General features: G+C 34.7%; 3 protein-coding genes across 3 annotated transcripts; all 3 read right to left on the bottom strand.

Moving 5' to 3' along the window:
• Nucleotides 1-757, bottom strand: LOC116121225 (miraculin-like). The gene has a single exon (XM_031407172.1). The coding sequence runs from the start codon at nucleotides 692-694 to the stop codon at nucleotides 20-22; it is 675 nt and encodes a 224-aa protein (XP_031263032.1). The 5' UTR covers nucleotides 695-757; the 3' UTR covers nucleotides 1-19.
• A 4,502-nt stretch (nucleotides 758-5,259) lies between these two features.
• LOC116121226 (kunitz trypsin inhibitor 5-like) lies at nucleotides 5,260-6,136 on the bottom strand. Its single transcript, XM_031407173.1, has one exon. It carries the CDS (start codon nucleotides 6,096-6,098, stop codon nucleotides 5,418-5,420), a length of 681 nt encoding a protein of 226 aa, XP_031263033.1. The 5' UTR covers nucleotides 6,099-6,136; the 3' UTR covers nucleotides 5,260-5,417.
• Nucleotides 6,137-12,839: 6,703 nt separating this feature from the next.
• On the bottom strand, nucleotides 12,840-17,578 carry LOC116121202 (miraculin-like). The gene is made up of 2 exons (XM_031407145.1): nucleotides 17,229-17,578; nucleotides 12,840-13,456 (listed from the first exon to the last, which is right to left on the bottom strand). The coding sequence occupies exons 1-2, from the start codon at nucleotides 17,526-17,528 to the stop codon at nucleotides 13,016-13,018; spliced, it is 741 nt and encodes a 246-aa protein (XP_031263005.1). The 5' UTR covers nucleotides 17,529-17,578; the 3' UTR covers nucleotides 12,840-13,015.
• Nucleotides 17,579-20,073: the final 2,495 nt, after the last annotated feature.

Raw genomic sequence — 20,073 nt, 5'->3', positions numbered from 1 at the left:
CGAGAATCCATCATCTTATTTAATTCACCATGCGAATGATATTTCTATCTGCATGAAGAAAATTGTACTCCTCAGCCTTGATGAAATTAATCAAGAAATTTCCTGGATCAGCTTTGAGAACCAAACGTCTTGTTCCACTCAACAAATGAACGCCAACGTCGCCGCACAATGTTGCACAAGTGTCGCACACTTTTGGACAGTGAACAATTTTGTATGAATGTGTATTTCCAAACCTCTCAAATTTAAACCAATTTAGCAACGTTTCAGCTCCAGGGTTTCCTGCAACTCCACTTCGGGTTATAAACCACTCACCAGTTGATGAGTCATAGTCATTAACCCTCCACACTATCTGCAAGCACAAAGCGTCTTGAGAATAGAATCTGATATTCAGATCAGAGGATTCATAAACAATTCCATCTCCATTTTCAGTGGCTGGTGAAAATAATAATGGTAAGCCCTTATCTAAATCGGATGGTAGTTGGATAACATTACGCGGGCAGCGATCTCTGGTAGGGAAAACGCTCACGCCGCCACCACCAGCTCCTCTGATTGCCGATACAATGTAGTAAGGAGTTCCAGTAAGGACCTTCTCACCATTGATGTCGAGCAAAGGCTTAGGATCCCCAGCCCCCAACAAGGGTTTTGAGGCAATCAAGGCAAGAAAAAGGAAGGAAAGCACTAAAGGAATCTTCATGGTTAATAGCTAGCTTCAAATTAAGGCCGGTTTGATGTGTGTGGAGGTGAATGCAAGGAGAGATTCAATTTATAGAGGTAGAGGATTGGTTCATTGGTAAGTGCTTCATGCACAATTTATTGAGGATAACTTTGGATTTCAGATGGTCCAAACACCAAATTTGGCATTTTGCACATAATATTATTTTGTTTTTTTCTTTTCAGAGTGGGGGCAGGCATGAAAAAAATATACCGAGTTTTCATTTTAAACATGTTACAATATTTTTTGTCGCATATGTATGAATATGATAAAATATAAAGTGATACATTGTTTCTTGAAAAAGAATCCATTCTAAATATTTTCTGGATCTATATATATAGAGCTAACACGTATGCTGGTCTAAACTGGACGTGAAACTCGATCCTGAAGATTTTTTAGCTTTTCAAGGACTTGTTTGGCAAGAATATAATATATCTCACGTTTTAACCGTGAATACAGGAAAAATCAATAATTGAACTTTCTAGATTCCTTATTATCTTTTAAGTGGATGGTCCAAATTAGTAGGTTACCTTTTGTCTTTGATTTGATAATCTTACTAAAACACGCAATTTAAAATTTAAAATGTCAGACTTAAAGTATGTTAAATATCCATATATAGGTGGAATAAAAGTCAGACTTTGATCACCTTTCCAAGTTCATTAATTATTGATTTTTACGCATAGGCTAAAGTTTGGCATTTCATATTACTAGTTACTTACAGAAATACCACTCTCCGATAAATTATGTCAATAAATTTTTGAATATTTGTCAAGCTTGGCTCTTAATAGCCAATACATAATTAATTAGTTTAGTGAAGAAGTGATATGATACCGTCTCCTAAATTTATTCCTTTCTTCGATTGGTTTGTGATAGTTTAAGGTATTTAATTCCATCTACCTAATTAAATGAAATTTTTTTTATTGGCATNGCGAAGAAAAGATATGATACCGTCTCCTAAATTTATTCCTACCTTCGATTGGTTTGTGATAGTTTAAGGTATTTAATTCCATCTACCTAATTAAATGACATTTTTTTTATTGGCATTAAAAATTTTTGTATATTTTTTAAGAAAAATTTAACTTACATAGGCTAAAAATTGAATCATTAATTAAGAAAAGTCCAATCCTTATTTTGAATGCTAGGCCTGTCTAGCATTAGGGTCTCCCCTTTTCTTTATGTTCATTCTTTTTTTTTTTTTTTTTTTTTTTTTTTTTTTTTTTTTGGTATCTAGGGGTGTCCGGGTCAGCTTACGCACATCTCGCCTAGTCTCTCAGGCTCTAAAGTTAACGGTCAGGTTAGCCTCCAGTGGCTACCCCTTATTAGTAGTTGTAGATATTTGAACTCAAGACCTCTTGAGTAATACACTCAAGAGTCCAAAGGAAATAATCAAACTACCTAGAGATAGTTGTGTTTAGGACTGTCAGCCGAGCCAAGTCTCTCACGAGTCGACTCGGCTCAGCTCGTTAATTACTAGAACTCGGTTCGAGTAAACTCAAGTCAAGCCAGCTCATTTAAGGCTTGCATTAAGTGTCGAGCCAAGTTCTAGTTTACCTCGGCTCAGCTAGAATAGGCTCGCGAGTTAAAAAGTGGCTCGTTTGGGTTTTTTTGTGATATTTATAAATAATAGGTCTGTTTGGTAATTTGACATGCAAAAGGTTGAAAAAATCACAAATTAACCCCCAAATCCCTATTTGTGTTTCTTTTTGTCGTGGATTGTATAATTTGTTGTGTAACACATTATTTTTGTTGATTTGGATGTGATTTATGTTGATTTAGATGCAATTTACAAGGAATTGGATCTCTTTTGTGTAAAAAAAGAACTACAGGTTTAAAAAAAAAAAAAAAAAGGAGAATGAAGCCGTAATCAAGCTGGCTCAAGCTCATGTGACTCGAGTCATAATCGAGCTCCCTCAAGTTGAGTCAAACGAGCTCAAATTGAGTCACAAGCCGACTCAACTATAAACGAGTCGAGTCACGAGCCGAAATTTTCTGACTCGTGACTCGACTCAGACTTGCCTAACGGTAAACCGAGTCAGACTTGTTTAGTGTGAAACTCGACTCGTTTACACCCCTCGTTGTGTTCATTCTTTGTTCTTTATAATATTGCCCTTTACCAAAAAAAAAAAAAAAAAAAAAATGTCCAATCCTTATCATCATTATCGTCTACAATTGGTAAGTGCTTCATGCACGATTTATTGAGGATAACTTTGGATTTCAGATGGTCCGACAAACAAATTTGGCATTTTGCACATAATATTATTTTTTTTATTTTAAACATGTTACAATATTTTTTGTCGCATATATATGAATACGATTAAATATAAAGTGATACATTGTTTCTTGAAAAAAGAATCCATTCTAATTATTTTCTGATCTATATATATAGCTAACACGTATGCTGGTCTAAACTAGACGTGAAACTCGATCCTGAAGATTTTTTAGCTTTTCAAGAACTTGTTTGGCAAGAATATAATACGTCTCACGTTTTAACCATGAATACAGGAAAAATCATTAATTGAACTTTCAAGATTCCTTATTATCTTGTAAGTGGATGGTCCAAATTAGTAGGTTACCTTTTGTCTTTGATTTGATAATATTACTAAAATACGTAATTTAAAATTTAAATGAGAGACTTAAAGAATGTCAAATATGCATATATAGGTGGAATAAAAGTCAGACTTCGATTGCCTTTCTAAGTTCATTAATAATTGATTTTTACGCATAGGCTAAAGTTTGGCATTTCATATTACTAGTTACTTACAGAAATACCAATCTCCTATAAATTATGTCAATAAATTTTTGAATATTTGTCAAGCTTGGCTCTTAATAGCCAATACAAAATTAATTAGTTTAGTGAAGAAGAGATATGATACCGTCTCCTAAATTTATTCCTATCTTCGATTGGTTTCTGATAGTTTAAGGTATTTAATTCCATCTACATAATTAAATGACATTTTTTATTGGCATTAAAAACTTTTTGTATATTTTTTAATCAAAATTTAACTTACATAGGCTAAAAATTGAATCATTAATTAAGAAAAGTACAATCCTTATTTTGAACGCTAGGCATGTCTAACATTAGGGTCTCCCCTTTTCTTTATGTTCATTCTTTTCTTTTTCTTTTTTTTTTTTTTTTTTTTTTTTTTTGGTATCTGTGGTTTTCCAAGCTAGTTTAGCGCACCTCAACTAGTTCCTCACTCCCTAAAGTTAACGGTCAGATAAGACTCCAATAACTATCCTTATTAGTAGTTGTGGAGATTCGAACTCAAGACATCTTGAAGAATACACCCAAGAGTCCTAAGCGAACTATCAAGCTACCTAGAGGTAGCCGTGTTTAGGACTGTTAGCAGAGCCAAGCCGCTTGCGAGTCAGCTCGACTCGACTCGTTAATTACTAGAACTCAATTCAAGTAAACTCAAGTCGAGCCAGCTTGTTTAAAGCTCCCATTAAGTGCCGAGCCAAGTTCGAGTTTACCTCGGCTCGGCTAGAATAGGCTCGAGAGTCAATAGTGGCTCGTTTGGGTTTTTATGCGATATTTACAAATAATAGGTCTATTTTGGAATTTGACATGCAAAAGATTGAAAAAATCATAAATTAACCCCCAAATCCCTATTTGTGTTTCTTTTTGTCTTGGGTTGTATAATTTTTTGTGTAATAAATTATTTCTATTGATTTGGATATGTTGATTTAGATGCAAATTTACAAGGAATTTGATCTCTTTTGTGCAAAAAAAGAACTACAGGTTTTCAAAAAAAAAAAAAAAAAAAAAAAAGAAAAGAAAATCAATCCGTAATCAAGTTGGCTCGAGCTCATGTGACTCCAGTCATAATCGACCTCGAGTTAAGTCAAACGAGCTCGAGTTGAGTTGAGTCGCAGGTTGAGTCACGAGCTGAAATTTTCTGACTCAATTGACTCATAATTCGAGTCGAACTCCCGTAATAGTAAACGGAGTCAGGCTCGTTTAGGGTGAAACTTGACTCGACTCGACTCATCTACACGCCTAGTTGTGTTCATTCTTTAAAAAAAAAAAAAAAAAAAAAAAAAAAAATCCAATCCTTAGCATCATTATCTTCTACAAAAATTCTTTGTTTTCAGTCTTTGATGTACTATTGGACTCAAATATAAATATTGAATCACCGCCTACTAACTTAAGCTTTAAGATAAAGTATCAATTTAATAGGTATCAAAGGTTTTAGTATTAAATAAAACTTTAAAATTTAAGAAATTAATCCATTATTACTGTTCACCTCTAAAGTCGTTATGATGTTCTTAGTGCTTGTAGGTTAAAAAGGTTTTCCTAAGAAATAAATAAAAATAGAAAAATACCAGTAAGTACCATTTTTGAAATTGTCATGCCAACAGCGATTATTGTATTTTGTGCCAAACAAAATCATCAATTTTTTCTTTGATCCGAAATAGCTATTTAATATAATGCATAAGATATTCTATTGTTTAGGCAGAGATTGTCTTGCCAGCAGTGATTAGTAAGATAATTAAAATCACATTTCTAAACTAAATAATAATTTCAAGCAAATTAAATGAGATAATAATGAAATTAAGCACTTAGCTTTTATTTATAATTTTTTTAAACACTGAAAATATTACAATCATGCATTCCAAGGATCACACAACCATTTTATTTTATTTATATTTTTCCAGTGATTAAGTTAAGGAACTCGGCTCAACTAGATTGGCCGAGCATCGATCAATAATATTTTTCCATGCAATTGCTCTTTCCATCAGCATGAAGAGAATTAAACTCCTCAGCCTTGATGAACACGATCCTGAAAATTCTTTCACCCTTGATAGCCAAACGTCTTACTCCGTCAATCTCGTAAAGGCCAACCTCGCTGCACAAACTCACACAAGAGTCGCACACTTTTGGACAATGAACAATTTTGTATGAATTTGTATTTCCAACCATCTCAAATTTAAACCAATTTTGCAATGTTTCAGCTCCAGGGTTTCCTTCAACTCCATTAGTGGTTATAAACCACTGACCGGTTGATGAATCGTAGTTATCAACCCTCCAAACTGTTGGCTGGAAGCAGATACTAGCTGGAGTAGAGAATTTGATATTTAGATCAGTGGATTCATAAAGAACCTCTTCTTCATTTTGAGTGGCTGGTGAAAATAGTAATGATTGGCCCCTATTTGTATCTAAATTTTGTTGGATCACATCGAGCGGACAGAGTGTTTTGCTAGGGAACAAGCTCAGGCCACCGCCACCGCCTCCTCTGATTGCCGATACGATATAGTAAGGAGCTCCAGTAAGGAGCTTCTCACCATTGACGTCAAGCAAAGGGTCAGGATCCGCAGCCCCCAACAAGGGTGTTGAGGCGATCAAGGCAAGGAAAAGGAAGGAAAGTAAAGATGAAGTGTTCATGGTTGCTTCAAGTTAAGGATGTTTTGATGTGTGGAGATCAATGCATGGAGAGCTTCTATTTATAGAGGTAGAGGATAGGTCATTGGTAAGTTTAGCTGGTAGCATATGTGGACTTTAACCCAAATTCTCTCCCGTTAATAGAAGAAGGCTGCGTTTAGTACACTTTTTTTAATAGGATTTGTAAAATTCTGTTTTGAATACATTTTAGGATAGGATTCTGAGAATGTGTTCGGTATATTAGTGGAAATCATTTTCTAATACTTAGATTACTTTTTAACCCCTACATTTGTTAATTTAGGTAAACGCCTCTCACAAATAAAGTTTATAAATTAACAAAAATACCTTCATTCACCCAATCGACTTCTACCAATCGACCACCACCCTTAGATGGTGGCTATCAGTCACACTAGATCTAGCCGATTATATGTCTATCTTGCCTTTTCCGACTAGATCTACCGTGGGTCTGGTCGAAAAAGGTCAAATCTATAGCCAGAAACTATCCGTCAATGACGACCAAGATATAGTCGTCGTCAACGGCTAGATCTGGCAGTTGATGCTAGATCCAGGATGGATCTGGCCCAAAAAGGTAATACCGGCACATGACCAACCAGATCCAACGGTGTAGTATTGGGTTAAGTTGAACGGCGTTGTTTCATGGAAGTGTTAAGTGAATCTAGACCACAGTTTTTCATCAGATCCAGCGGCCATCATTCAGCCTCCGGGTCAACCATATATAAACCCAATTTTTCCCCAAATTCTCAGTTCGATTGTTCTTTCCATTATTCGATTGAGTGAATCCTAGGGTTTGTGGAAGTGCTTAATCAAGATTGGTGTAATCAGGTAGACTTGAGTGATTAGGGCTGTAATCATTCTTGGGAGGGTGTTGTTCTCTCGAATTAGAGTTTCCAGGTGAGATTCCCTAAGGGGCTGGTTACGGGATATCTTGTATTAAGGTAGGGTGATTCTTTTAGATTGATTCAACTGTGACTATAACTGTGATTCTTGAGTTAATAGTTAGTGCAATGAGCTCTTCCCTTTCCAGATCTCAACATGGATGTAGCTTATTCTAGAAGGATAAGTGAACCACAGTAAATCGTTGTGTTCTTTCTATTCCTGCTTGATTGAGTGTGTGCTTGGTGTTTAGTAGAGTTCTTTAATTTGCATAACAGAAATAAATAGTAACTTGTCCAATGCAATAGCGAAAAGAAAAACAAATAAACCCCTATAAAGGGACCTAGTATTAGGTAGCTATTTATTGTTGCAAAAATTTTCTTATTATATGTTTTATTAGCTCTCCTACAGGAGATAAATCTATCGTGCATGGTTAAAACGTGAGATGCTCTGCTAGACAATTTTGTTCTATATTCAATATTCAGTGTATTTTTTTTTTTTTTTTAATTTTTTGTCAAAAAGATTAGGCTAGGTTTTCTTCGATCATTGTCATTTCATGCTGAATTCCATATCTTTTTTCATATAAAGCCTTGTTGCTCTTTATTTACCAGTAATTAGTGTTTATGCCAAAGAATTTTTCCTTAAGAATTTTTCCTTTAATATCTTTTTTTTTTTTTTCTTGTTGAATGACAAAAGTAATTTGTACCATGTTTAAAATGAAAACATGATATATCGTTTCCATGTCTGACACCACTTTAAAAATGAAGATGGCATTTTCTATGAATCCTCTTATCAAAATATCAAATTCTATTCTCAACACTCTGTCTGCTTGCAAACGGTTTGGAGCGTTGATCATAATGACTCATCAACTGGTCAGTGGTTTATATGTCACTCCCCCTCCTGGGTGTCCCTATCCTGTGGGATCTAGGTGCTCTCGAGGGATTCCGAGAGCAGGGTAATTATTTAGAAAACATTTTACAAAAGTCATTTTTATAAAACATAAATAAAGTACGTTACAAACTAAAACGCTCATAAGTAAAGTTCTGAAAGCGGAAATACATAAATCCAAGTCCAAAGATTGTATCAGAGTGCACTAGAGCTTTATAAATCATGCAAATGAACACACGTCAGTGGGTCAACCTAGAGCGTAGATTAAGCTCCGCACGAACCCTGCATACAATCCTTTTTTTTTTTTTTTTTTTTTTTTGCAGGGGGGGGGGGGGGAATTTAAAACACTGAGTTGGTGAGTGATTTAAAACAGTGAGTTGAGGAACCCAGTGAGCAGATAATACATTTCTATACGAAAATAATATTTAGTTTAGTAAAGAAGAGGTATGATACCGTCTCCTAAATTTATTCCTATCTTCGATTGGTTTGTGATAGTTTAAGGTATTTAATTCCATCTACATAATTAAATGACATTTTTTTTATTGGCATTAAAAACTTTTTATATATTTTTTAAGCAAAATTTAACTTACATAGACTATTAGTAGTTGTGGGGATTCGTACTCAAACACCCTTGAATAATACACCCAAGAGTCTCAAACGAACCATCAAGCTACCTAGAGGTAGTTGTGTTTAGGACTGTCAGATGAGCCAAGCCGGTCGCGAGTCGGCTCGGCTCGGCTCGTTAATTACTAGAACTCAGTTCGAGTAAACTCAAGTCGAGCCAGCTCGTTTAAGACTCGCATTAAGTGCCGAGCCAAGTTCGAGTTTACCTTGGCTCAGCTAGAATAGGCTCATGAGTCAAGAGTTGCTCGTTTGGGTTTTTATGCGATATTTACAAATAATAGGTCTACTTTGGAATTTGACATGCAAAAGATTGAAAAAATCACAAATTACTCTGTCTGCTTGCAAACGGTTTGGAGCGTTGATCATAATGACTCATCAACTGGTCAGTGGTTTATATGTCACTCCCCTTCCTGGGTGTCCCTATCCTGTGGGATCTAGGTGCTCTCGAGAGACTCAGGATTCCGAGAGCAGGGTAATTATTTAGAAAACATTTTACAAAAGTCATTTTTATAAAACATAAATAAAGTACGTTACAAACTAAAATGCTCATAAGTAAAGTTCTGAAAGCGGAAATACATAAATCCAAGTTCAAAGATTGTATCAGAGTGCACTAGAGCTCTATAAATCATGCAAATGAACACACGTCAGTGGGTCAACCTAGAGCGTAGATTAAGCTCCGCACGAACCCTGTATGCAATCCTGTTTGGGGAGAGGAGGGGAGATTTAAAACACTGAGTTGGTGAGCGATTTAAAACAGTGAAAAAAGGAAAAAAAATGAAAGATATTAAAGGAAAATCTCTATGGTATAAAGCTATTTATTGGAATAAGCAACATGTATATTGAGCTATATATAATATTAATGTCATATATTATGAGATTAATTAGCATTACTATTATTTAGAATTTAGGAAAAAAATTTGGGTTCAGCTGGACATGTTAAATTGTATGAAGTTTCTTTTCGTTTTAGCTTTGCTGTAAATAGTATACATTCCAATGTGATGTACATGACGTGAAAAAGAACCTAACCTAATCTTGTTAATGTCAAAATACATTGAATATAACCTTAACACGTATGCTAGTCCAAACTCATAATGTTTAACGCGAAGAATAGGAAATTTTATCTTTTCTGCGGTTGTGGTCTAATTACCTCACGTTCTAATCATGTATCTATTGACCTGGAAATTTACCATTAATTTCTTCAGTTTCCTTAACCCCCTTTTTAAAAATTTACAATTCTATAAACATGTTGTCCTAAGTCACAATTCTGGAGACGATATTGTTTGAAGTTCTAATCGAAATTCCTTAAGGGGTTTAATAAATACTAAACAAAATAATGCTTCAAGAAGAAATGGTTTGTGTCCGCTGGATGTTTTCTTAGACATTAATAGCGGCCTACCGTCATTATATACTTTCACCAGCGACTGAAAATGAAGATGGATTTGTTTATGATTCCACTGATCTAAGTATCAAATTTTCCAGTCTTCTACATATTCCAGATATTCCCTGCTCCAAGCCACTAGTTTGGAGATTGGAGGGTTGATGATAACTATGACACATCAAGGAGGTGAATGGTTCATAACCAGTAATGGTATGCAATTGAAGGGATTTAGAGAAATTTCAATACATAAAATTTAAAATTATCTCTAATCTATTTTTTTGTTAAATATTTTATGATAAGGTCATCATAAATTATTACTTTCTTCTGTACATTTGTTCATGTAATTTATATATCTTTTATCTGTTGATTTTCTATCCCTTTTTTTTCTTAACTTTCTATAATTTTTTTTTTTTTTTTAAAGCAGGGTTGCCTATATTGTTTAATGATTTTACAATTAAAAATAATGGTCAAACACGGTTAAGTATCCTTTATACACTGTTTCTGAAATTTGCGTCTTCTGTAAACATATATCATGTTGAGATTGCGGTTTAACAACACTAGAGACGAAGATTTAATTTTCTTGTTTTAGTAGTCTCATTCAAACTTTCAAATCTCAAATTTAAGATTAACTTCCATCTGCCAAAGAGTTTTTCTCTATCCTTGATAAGTGTTCAATAATTGATATTTTCAATCCTTTTATATCAATTTTCGTGATATATTTTGTGTTTAATTGGGCTGATTAATATATCTTGTAAATTAGGAAAGGAATGGAGGCATGCGAATGAAAGTGGAGCATAATGTGCAACTTTTAGACATTGGCAAATTCGACTTCTAAAGGTTCAGTGGAGACTTTGACGATCTTAGAGTTCTAGAATGAGAAAGAGGTCTTCTTTGAGGTTTGATGTAGACATCCTGAGCTTTTTAGATTAGGCTTACGTGTTTTAATCCCAGTAGATTTGGGTATTCAAAGATTATATCCAAGTAGAAGATCTAATCCTATCACAACTTGGGTATAGGTCAGTAATTGGACTACAAAATAAGTTCTAGAAGACCAATTGAGATTATTGAAGATACGTTGGAAAGCTTATAACCAGGGCTACAACTTTCATAGGGAGCCTAGGCCCAAATTCAGTTGTTTTCTTACTAAAAATCTGCTCACAAGTTCTAGCAGAAAATTAGTCAGCCTGTTTTGGAAAGAGTAGGATTCGATTCCTATAATTTAGGAATTTGAGTTGTAAACCGTTTGGGGAGGCTGTACGCATGTTTTTTAGGGTTATTTGAAGGGGCTATAAAGAGAACATTAGGTTTCTAAGAAAAAAAGGACCCCACACACACAAGGAAATTCATTCAGAAACACTTGTGATTCTCAGTTTAAGATGTTTGGCTAAAGTTTTTCAATTCAGTTCGAGGGAATTTCAATTCCTAACACATATCGATGGTATAATCGATAAAGTAATGAAATTTCTTACCTTTCTATGGATTTGATTTATGTCATTATGTTTTAATGGAATATGATATTTGATTCGTTTAATTTACTTCAGGCCTAATAGATTGATTGAGTTGATATCGATTTCTAGAATTAGAAATTGTATTACCTAATTGATCTATTCCTAATCACACAGTAGCAATTAGTAATAAAAGATTGTGGATAAACTTTCTATTTTATTACTTGATAACAAAACTTAAGTTAAATAATCCGAGCTTATGAGATTGTTGCTTAGGTTAACCTATTTCATTGAAACTTAAACAACCATTACATTAAATTTAGAGAGCTTATTCTAGATTGTCTAATGTTTAGAGATTGTTGAAGAGTCTATTTCATTAGTCAAAATTAAGAGGAATTTCGGGTAGTAGAGTTTGTTACTGCCTAAGTTTGATACTTCCATTAAATGGTAGGATTGCATAGTGATTGAGAATATACATTGATTGTGAGGATCAGATTGAACCGAGAAGTTAAGTTGTTTTCATATTGATTTTCATTCGTAATTTTGTATTGGTAATTAATTAGTTTTCTTGATTTTACAAACCCCCAATTTATATTTTGGTTATTTAGGTCAATTTGGTTATCAAAGATTTAATTTTAAGTGGTTGGAATTTAGATTCAACTACTTCCTTATGGGATTGAGCCTCACTCATGCCCTCTACAGGTTAATAATTATAAGTAAAGTTTATTAATTTTGTAGTGTTGATGACACACTGTCAATCCTACATGAAGACTTTTGAAACAACGGACAGAAAGAAGAGTGGGTAGTTTTTCATTGGTTTAGAAACAGTTGCATTCTCTTTTTTATAGCCAGCAGTGACGGCTGTTAAATACACAAATGAACTTACAAAGGTTAAAAATTGAATCATTTATAGTTATATAAACTTAAATTAGAAAAAAATATCATCCACTATCATTAGAGTTTTCAAAATAGTCAAGCGGAGAGTCAGTCTTAATAGTCGTATGGAATAGTCGGCCACAAAGAGATCGAGCAACAAATTAAGTGAGAGTAAGAAAGACAAAAGTAGTTTCTCTCAACAGCAAGCTTTTGCCTTGACCCGGGCAAGGGTCCGTTCCTCGGTTGACCGATCAAATCAGTGATGTCAATAACTAAAATAGTTTCAAAAACTTCCTAGTTAATCCCTAAAATTTTAATATATTTTAAAAATACCCTCTAAAAAATTTAATTAGTCTCTAAAATTTTATGATATTGCAAAATGCCCCAAAAATATTATTATTAGGCTCTAAGTTTTGAAATATTAAAAAAACCCCTAAAAATTACCAGTTAGTCCCTACAAAATTAAAATATAGCAGAAACCCCCTAGAACCTGAACCGGACTGGAGAGGTTGTTGGTCCTTGGTCCGACCGGTCCAACCGGCCGGTCTGGTCCGCTTTTCAGAACACTACCCAGCAGCTAGTAAGATAATTATAATCACATATGTTAACTAATAATTTCAACCAAAATAAATAAGAAAATAATTAAATTAAGCACGTAGCTTTTATTTATGATAATTTTAAACACCTTGTCTTACAACATTACCTTCTACAACACTTAATCTAGCTACTACAGTCATGCAATCCAAGGATCACACAACGATTTTATTTTAAGGAACTCGGTTCAACTAGATTTGTCGAGAATCCATCAATATTATTTAATTCACCATGCGAATGATATTTCTATCTGCATGAAGAAAATTGTACTCCTCAGCCTTGATGAAATTAATCAAGAAATTTCCTGGATCAGCTTTGAGAACCAAACGTCTTGTTCCACTCAACAAATGAACGCCAACGTCGCCGCACAATGTTGCACAAGTGTCGCACACTTTTGGACAGTGAACAATTTTGTATGAATGTGTATTTCCAAACCTCTCAAATTTAAACCAATTTAGCAACGTTTCAGCTCCAGGGTTTCCTGCAACTCCACTTCGGGTTATAAACCACTCACCAGTTGATGAGTCATAGTCATTAACCCTCCACACTATCTGCAAGCACAAAGCGTCTTGAGAATAGAATCTGATATTCAGATCAGAGGATTCATAAACAATTCCATCTCCATTTTCAGTGGCTGGTGAAATAATATGGTAAGCCCTTATCTAAATCGGATGGTGTTGGATAACATTACGCGGGCAGCGATCTCTGGTAGGGAAAACGCTCACGCCGCCACCACCAGCTCCTCTGATTGCCGATACAATGTAGTAAGGAGTTCCAGTAAGGACCTTCTCACCATTGATGTCGAGCAAAGGTTAGGATCCCCAGCCCCACACAAGGGTTTTGAGGCAATCAAGGCAAGAAAAAGGAAGGAAAGCACTAAAGGAATCTTCATGGTAATAGCTAGCTTCAAATTAAGGCCGGTTTGATGTGTGTGGAGGTGAAGCAAGGAGAGATTCAATTTATAGAGGTAGAGGAGGTTCATTGGTAAGTGCTTCATGCACAATTATTGAGGATAACTTTGGATTTCAGATGGTCAAACACCAAATTTGGCATTTTGCACTAATATTATTTTTTTCTTTTCAGAGTGGGGGCAGGCATGAAAAAAAAATACCGAGTTTTCATTTTAAACATGTTACAATATTTTTGTCGCATATGTAGAATATGATAAAATAAAGTGATACATTGTTTCTTGAAAAAGAATCCATTCTAAATATTTTCTGGATCTATATATATAGAGCTAACACGTATGCTGGTCCAAACTGGACGTGAAACTCGATCCTGAAGTTTTTTAGCTTTTCAAGGACTGTTGGCAAGAATATAATATATCTCACGTTTAACCGTGAATACAGGACAAATCAATAATTGAACTTTCTAGTCCTTATTATCTTTAGTGGATGGTCCAAATTAGTAGGTTACCTTTGTCTTGATTTGATATCTTACTAAAACACGCAATTTAAAATTTAAAATGTCAGACTTAAAGTATGTTAAATATCCATAAAGGTGGAAAAAGTCAGACTTTGATACCTTTCCAAGTTCATTAATTATTGATTTTACGCATAGGCTAAAGTTGGGCATTTCATATTACTAGTTACTTACAGAAATACCACTCTCCGATAAATTATGTAATAAATTTTTGAAAATTTGTCAAGCTTGGCTCTTAATAGCCAATACATAATTAATAGTTTAGTGAAGAAGTGATATGATACCGTCTCCTAAATTATTCCTTTCTTCGATTGGTTTGTGATAGTTTAAGGTATTAATTCCATTACCAATTAAATGAAATTTTTATTGGCATAAAAACTTTTGTATATTTTTTTAAGCAAATTAACTTACATAAGCTAAAATTGAATCATTAATTAAGAAAAGTCCAATCCTTTTTGAACGGAGTAATGCTAGCCTTACTCACTCTCCCTAATCACTTCTCTTACTCACCTTTATTAAAAAGTTAGCTTTATTCACTTCTCACCTTGTTTAACAAAGGTGAGTAACAGAAGTGAGTAAAGGAAGTCATTAAGGCTAGTATTACTCTTTTGAACGTCAGGCCTGTCTAGCATAGGTCTCCCCTTTGCTTTTCTTATGTTCGTTCTTTTTTTTTTTTTTTTTTTTTTTTTTTTTTTTTTGGTTGTCTAGAGGTGTCTGGGCCAACTTACGCACACCTCAACTAGTCTTTCAGCGCTAAAGTAACGGTCAGGTAAACTCTAGTGGCTCCCCTATTAGTAGTTGTGGAATTCGAAGTCAAGACCTCTTGAATAATACACTCAAGAGTCCAAGTGAACCGTCAAACAACGTAAAGGTAGTTGTGTTAAGGATGTCAGCCAAGCCAAGCGCTCGCGGTCGACTCAGCTCGACTCGTTAATTACTAGAACTCGGTTCGAGTAACTCAAGTCGAGCTAGCTCGTTTAGGCTGCATAAGTGCCGACCAAGTTCTAGTTTACCTCGGCTCAGCGGAAAAGGCTCACGAGTCAATAGTGGCTTGTTTGGGTTTTTTTGCGATATTTACAATAATAGGTCTGTTGAAATTTGACATGCAAAAGGTTGAAAAAATCGCAAATTAACCCCAAATCCCTATTTGTGTTTTTTTTGCTTGGATTGTTAATTTGTTGTGTAATACATTATTTTGTTGATGGATGTGACTTATGTTGATTTAGATGCAAAATTACAAGGAATTGGATCTCTTTGTTTAAAAAAGAACTACAGGTTAAAAAAAAAAACAAAAAAAAAGGAACAATCAAGCGTAATCGAGTGGCTCAAGCTCATGTGACGATTCATAATCGAGCCCTCAAGTGAGTCAAACGAGCTCAAATTGAGTCACAAGCAACTCAACTATAAACGAGTCAAGTCACGAACCAAAATTTTCTGACGATTCGAACTTACTAATAGTAAACCAAGTCAGGCTCGTTTAGTGTGAAACCAACCCGTTTACACCCCTAGTTGTGTTCATTCTTTATTCTTTAAATATTGCCCTTTACAAAAAAAAAAGTCCAATCCTTATCATCATTATCTTCTACAAAAATCTTTGTTTCAGTCTTTGATGTACTATTGGACTCAAATATAAATATTGAATCACTGCCTACTAACTAAGCTTTAAGATAAAGTAGTAATTTAATAGGTATCAAAGTTTTTAGTATTAAATAAAACTTTAAAAATTAGAAATTGATCCATTATCATTTTGCTAAGTTCTGCTTCATCTTGAAGATCTAACATGGTATCAGAGCCAGGTTCAAAGAGTTTAGTGTTTGACCAATGGGTGAGGAGTTAGAGCCAGCACCACCTAATAACAGGCATGAACCAACATATGGGCTTGACCGTGAGGGGGAGTGTTAGAGTCCCACATCGACTAGGCACGCTCAAGCTTATTGGGTTATAAGAGGGGCAATCTCCCATTCAATAAGGCCTTTGAGTGAGAAGTTAGGGCCACCTCAAATTCTAACATATCAATCTTCACCTCTAAAGCGTTATGATATTCTTAGTGCTTGTAGGGTAAAAAGGTTTTCCTAAGAAATAAATAAAAATAGAAAAATACCAGTAAGTACCATTTTTTAAATTGTCATGCCAACAGCGATTATTGTATTTGTGTTCAAACAAAATCGGCAATTTTTCTTGATCCGAAGTAGCTATTTAATATAATGCATAAGATATTCTATTGTTTAGGTAGAGATTGTCTTGCCAACAGTGATTATCTCTGCAGTAAAAGTACCATTTTTAAATTGTCATGCAACAGCGATTATTGTATTTTGTGTCAAACAAAATCATCAATTTTTTCTTTGATCCGAAGTAGCTATTAATATAATGCATAAGATATTCTATTGTTTAGGTAGAGATTGTCTTGCCAACAGTGATTATCTCTGCAGTAATTAGGAAGATAATAAAATCACATTTCTGAACTAAATAATAATTCAAGCAAATTAAATGAGATAATAATGAATTAAGCACTTAGCTTTATTTATAATTTTTTTAAACACTGAAAATATTACAATCATGCATTCCAAGGATCACACAACCATTATTTTATTTATATTTTTCCAGTGATTAAGTTAAGGAACTCGGCCAACTAGATTGGCGAGCATCGATCAATAATATTTTTCCATGCCATTGCTCTTTCCATCAGCATGAAGAGAATTAAACTGCTCAGCCTGATGAACACGAGCTGAAAATTCTGTCACCCTGATAGCCAAACGTCTTACTCCGTCAATCTCGTAAAGGACAACTCGCTGCACAAACTCACACAAGAGTCGCACACTTTTGGACAATGAACAATTTGTATGAATTTGTATTCAACCATCTCAAATTTAAACCAATTTTGCAATGTTTCAGCTCCAGGGTTTCCTCAACTCCTAGTGGTTAAAACACTGACCGGTTGATGAATCATAGTTATCAACCCTCCAAACGTTGGCTGGAAGCAGATACTAGCTGGAGTAGAGAATTTGATATTTAGATCAGTGGATTCATAAAGAACCCGTCTTCATTTTGAGTGGCTGGTGAAAATAGTAATGATTGGCCCCTATTTATATCTAACTTTTCTTGGACAACATCTAGCGGACAGCGTGTTTTGCTAGGCAACAGGCTCAGGCCACCGCCACCGCCTCCTCTGATTGCCGATACGATATAGTAAGGAGTTCCAGTAAGGAGCTTCTCACCATTGACGTCAAGCAAAGGGTCAGCATCCGCAGTCCCCAACAAGGGTGTTGAGGCGACCAAAGCAAGGAAAAGGAAGGAAAGTAAAGGAGTCTTCATGGTTGCTTCAAGTTAAGGATGTTTTGATGTGTGGAGATCAATGCATGAAGAGCTTCAATTTATAGAGGTACAGGATAGGTCGTCGGTAAGTTTACATGCACAATTACTCATGATAAGGAGATTTTTTTTTTCCCCTTCTGGTGGGTCATTTTGTTAGGCTGGCAGCATATGTTGACTTTAAATGAAATTCACTCCCGTTAATAAAAGTAAATTAGTAAATGTAATAGTTGACAGAATTTGGGAAACTCTTATTAAATTTCAGATACAAAAGTTATTAGCAAGAGTTCAAGTCTGAATTTAAAAAAAAAAAAAAAATAGTATGTCAATAAGAAAGATAAATTGTGGACTTAAATATATTCATTCGGAAATCTGAGATATCTCTTGTTATATCATGTGGTCCAACAAATGAAAATGATTGTATACGTACTAGGTAGGATATGTTTTTTACCACAATCTCATCTTAGATGTACTGGATAAGTTTTCCATTAGTGATTTTTCTATAAATTGAAAAGATTTTTACTAAATTTTCTGGTTATACATTGTTTTTAGGTCTGTTCTCCACAGAAAAGAAAGACTAAGAGTTACAAGTATTTGAATTTGAAAACGTTTGATCAGATGGTCCAAACACCAGGTTTTGGCTTTGTTCACATAATTTTTTGTCGTTGGTTTTTCAGAAGTGACAGGCATGAAGAGATATATCAAGTTTTCTTTTAAACATGTTGCAATAACTTTTGTCATTGGATATTGAAAACGATACATTCTTTTGTTGTTAAGATTATTATGAATATTGGAATTTCTGCAGCTTTTGGCTTTACTCACAATTTTCGGATCTCTAGCTAACACGTATGCTGGTCCAAACTCAACGTGAAACTCAATCCCTGAAGAAATTTTAGATTTTCAGGATTGTCTTGCAGGAACAGATCTCACGTTTTAAACAATAACCATGCATCCATTGCACAATAAAATTTACCTTATCTAGAAGAACTAGAAGGAATAGTCCCGTAAATCAATTCAAAACAATTAATTCATAAACGTTAATGAGAACAGTTCTTCCAAGCTTTATATATAGAGTCAAACTTCTCACACTCAGAAATTGTAAAATTTTATCTTCTAGTAATATTTTCAGATTAACTTGATCTGAATTTTAGAAACTTAAAAAGATGCTTGGATTGGTGGACCAAAAGCTATCCCAGTGACAACAGACCCCAGACCTCTAGTAAGAAAATGACTTTATATTGGATCCAAAAGATGGGTAAGATATGGATTTGTGAACCTGCGTGGTTCGCAATATGTAGGCCTTCCTGTGAAGACGCCAAGAGTTGTAAGATCAATTTTAAGGGTGTTTTTTTTTATTTATTTATTTATCTATTTACAGATATATGATTTAACTGAATAACATTACAACTACACATCCTAATTAAGAGATAAAAACAAAAAAAAATTAATAATGCATGAAGAAGTCCTAGAATCGAGAAAGGAAAGTCGTAAAACTTTCCAGAGAAGAAGAAATGAAATTTGACAAAAAAACAGAGCAAGGAAAACTTGCTAAAGAAATGTTTATTAGAAACATATCAAAATGTTACAATGCACTGATCGTGCAGTCCTTTTTATACAAATTCTAAGATGTAACTGAATCTGAATCAAGTTGCAGAATAACAGAATCAAGTTGCTTCGTTTGGCAACGGCTGTAACAGCATCCAGTTGTAACAGAGTCAAGTTGCAGAATCAAGTTGCAGAATCAAGTTGCAGAGTTAGTTCGGCAACGGCTGTAACAGAATCCAGTTGTAACAGAGTCAAGTTGCAGAGTTAGTTCGGCAACGGCTGTAACAGAATCCAGTTGTAACAGAGTCAAGTTGCAGAGTTAGTTCGGCAACGGCTGTAACAGAATCCAGTTGTAACAGATTCAAGTTGTAGAATCAAGTTAATCAGTTTGCCAACGTAAGTGGTGAGGTGGTGAGGTGAGTGGTTGATGCAGGTTGCACTTCGTAGCAACTGATGCAGCACACACACGTCCTTTTGCATCGTAATATCCTCCCTCGAACTGAGCAACAGTAAGTTGTGATAGTTTGAAAAATAAACACCATAATATCCTCCCTCGAACTGAGAACTTTTAATAACGAATCTACAACGAGCTGATGAAGTTAGCGAGCTAATTAAGCGAATAACAGCTGATGAAGTTAGCAAGCTAATTAAGCAACCAACAGCTGATGAAGCGAACAACAACAGCAAACTGATGAAATGAGCAATAGCAAACTGATGAAGCAAACAGAACAACAACTGATGCAGCGAACAACAACTGATGAAACGAACAACAGCGAATTGATAAAGTGAACAGAACAACAGCTTTTAACCATTACAAAATGAAACTGCAACGAGCTGATGCAGCGAACAACAGCTGATGCAGCGAACAACTGATGAAACAAACAATCAACAGCGAACTGATGAAGCGTAAGGTGTGAAAACAAGTTTACAAGTTTACTTTTGACTTGAGTGGATGCTCAAAGAGGTTAACTAGTTACAAGAGGGAACAGGAGACAGAATGTCC

This window comes from Pistacia vera, unplaced genomic scaffold, assembly GCF_008641045.1.
Source record: "Pistacia vera cultivar Batoury unplaced genomic scaffold, PisVer_v2 Contig970, whole genome shotgun sequence".
NCBI classification, from domain to species: Eukaryota; Viridiplantae; Streptophyta; class Magnoliopsida; order Sapindales; family Anacardiaceae; genus Pistacia; species Pistacia vera.
Note: the sequence above shows the minus strand (reverse complement) of the source record. Positions and strands in the feature narration are given on the sequence as shown.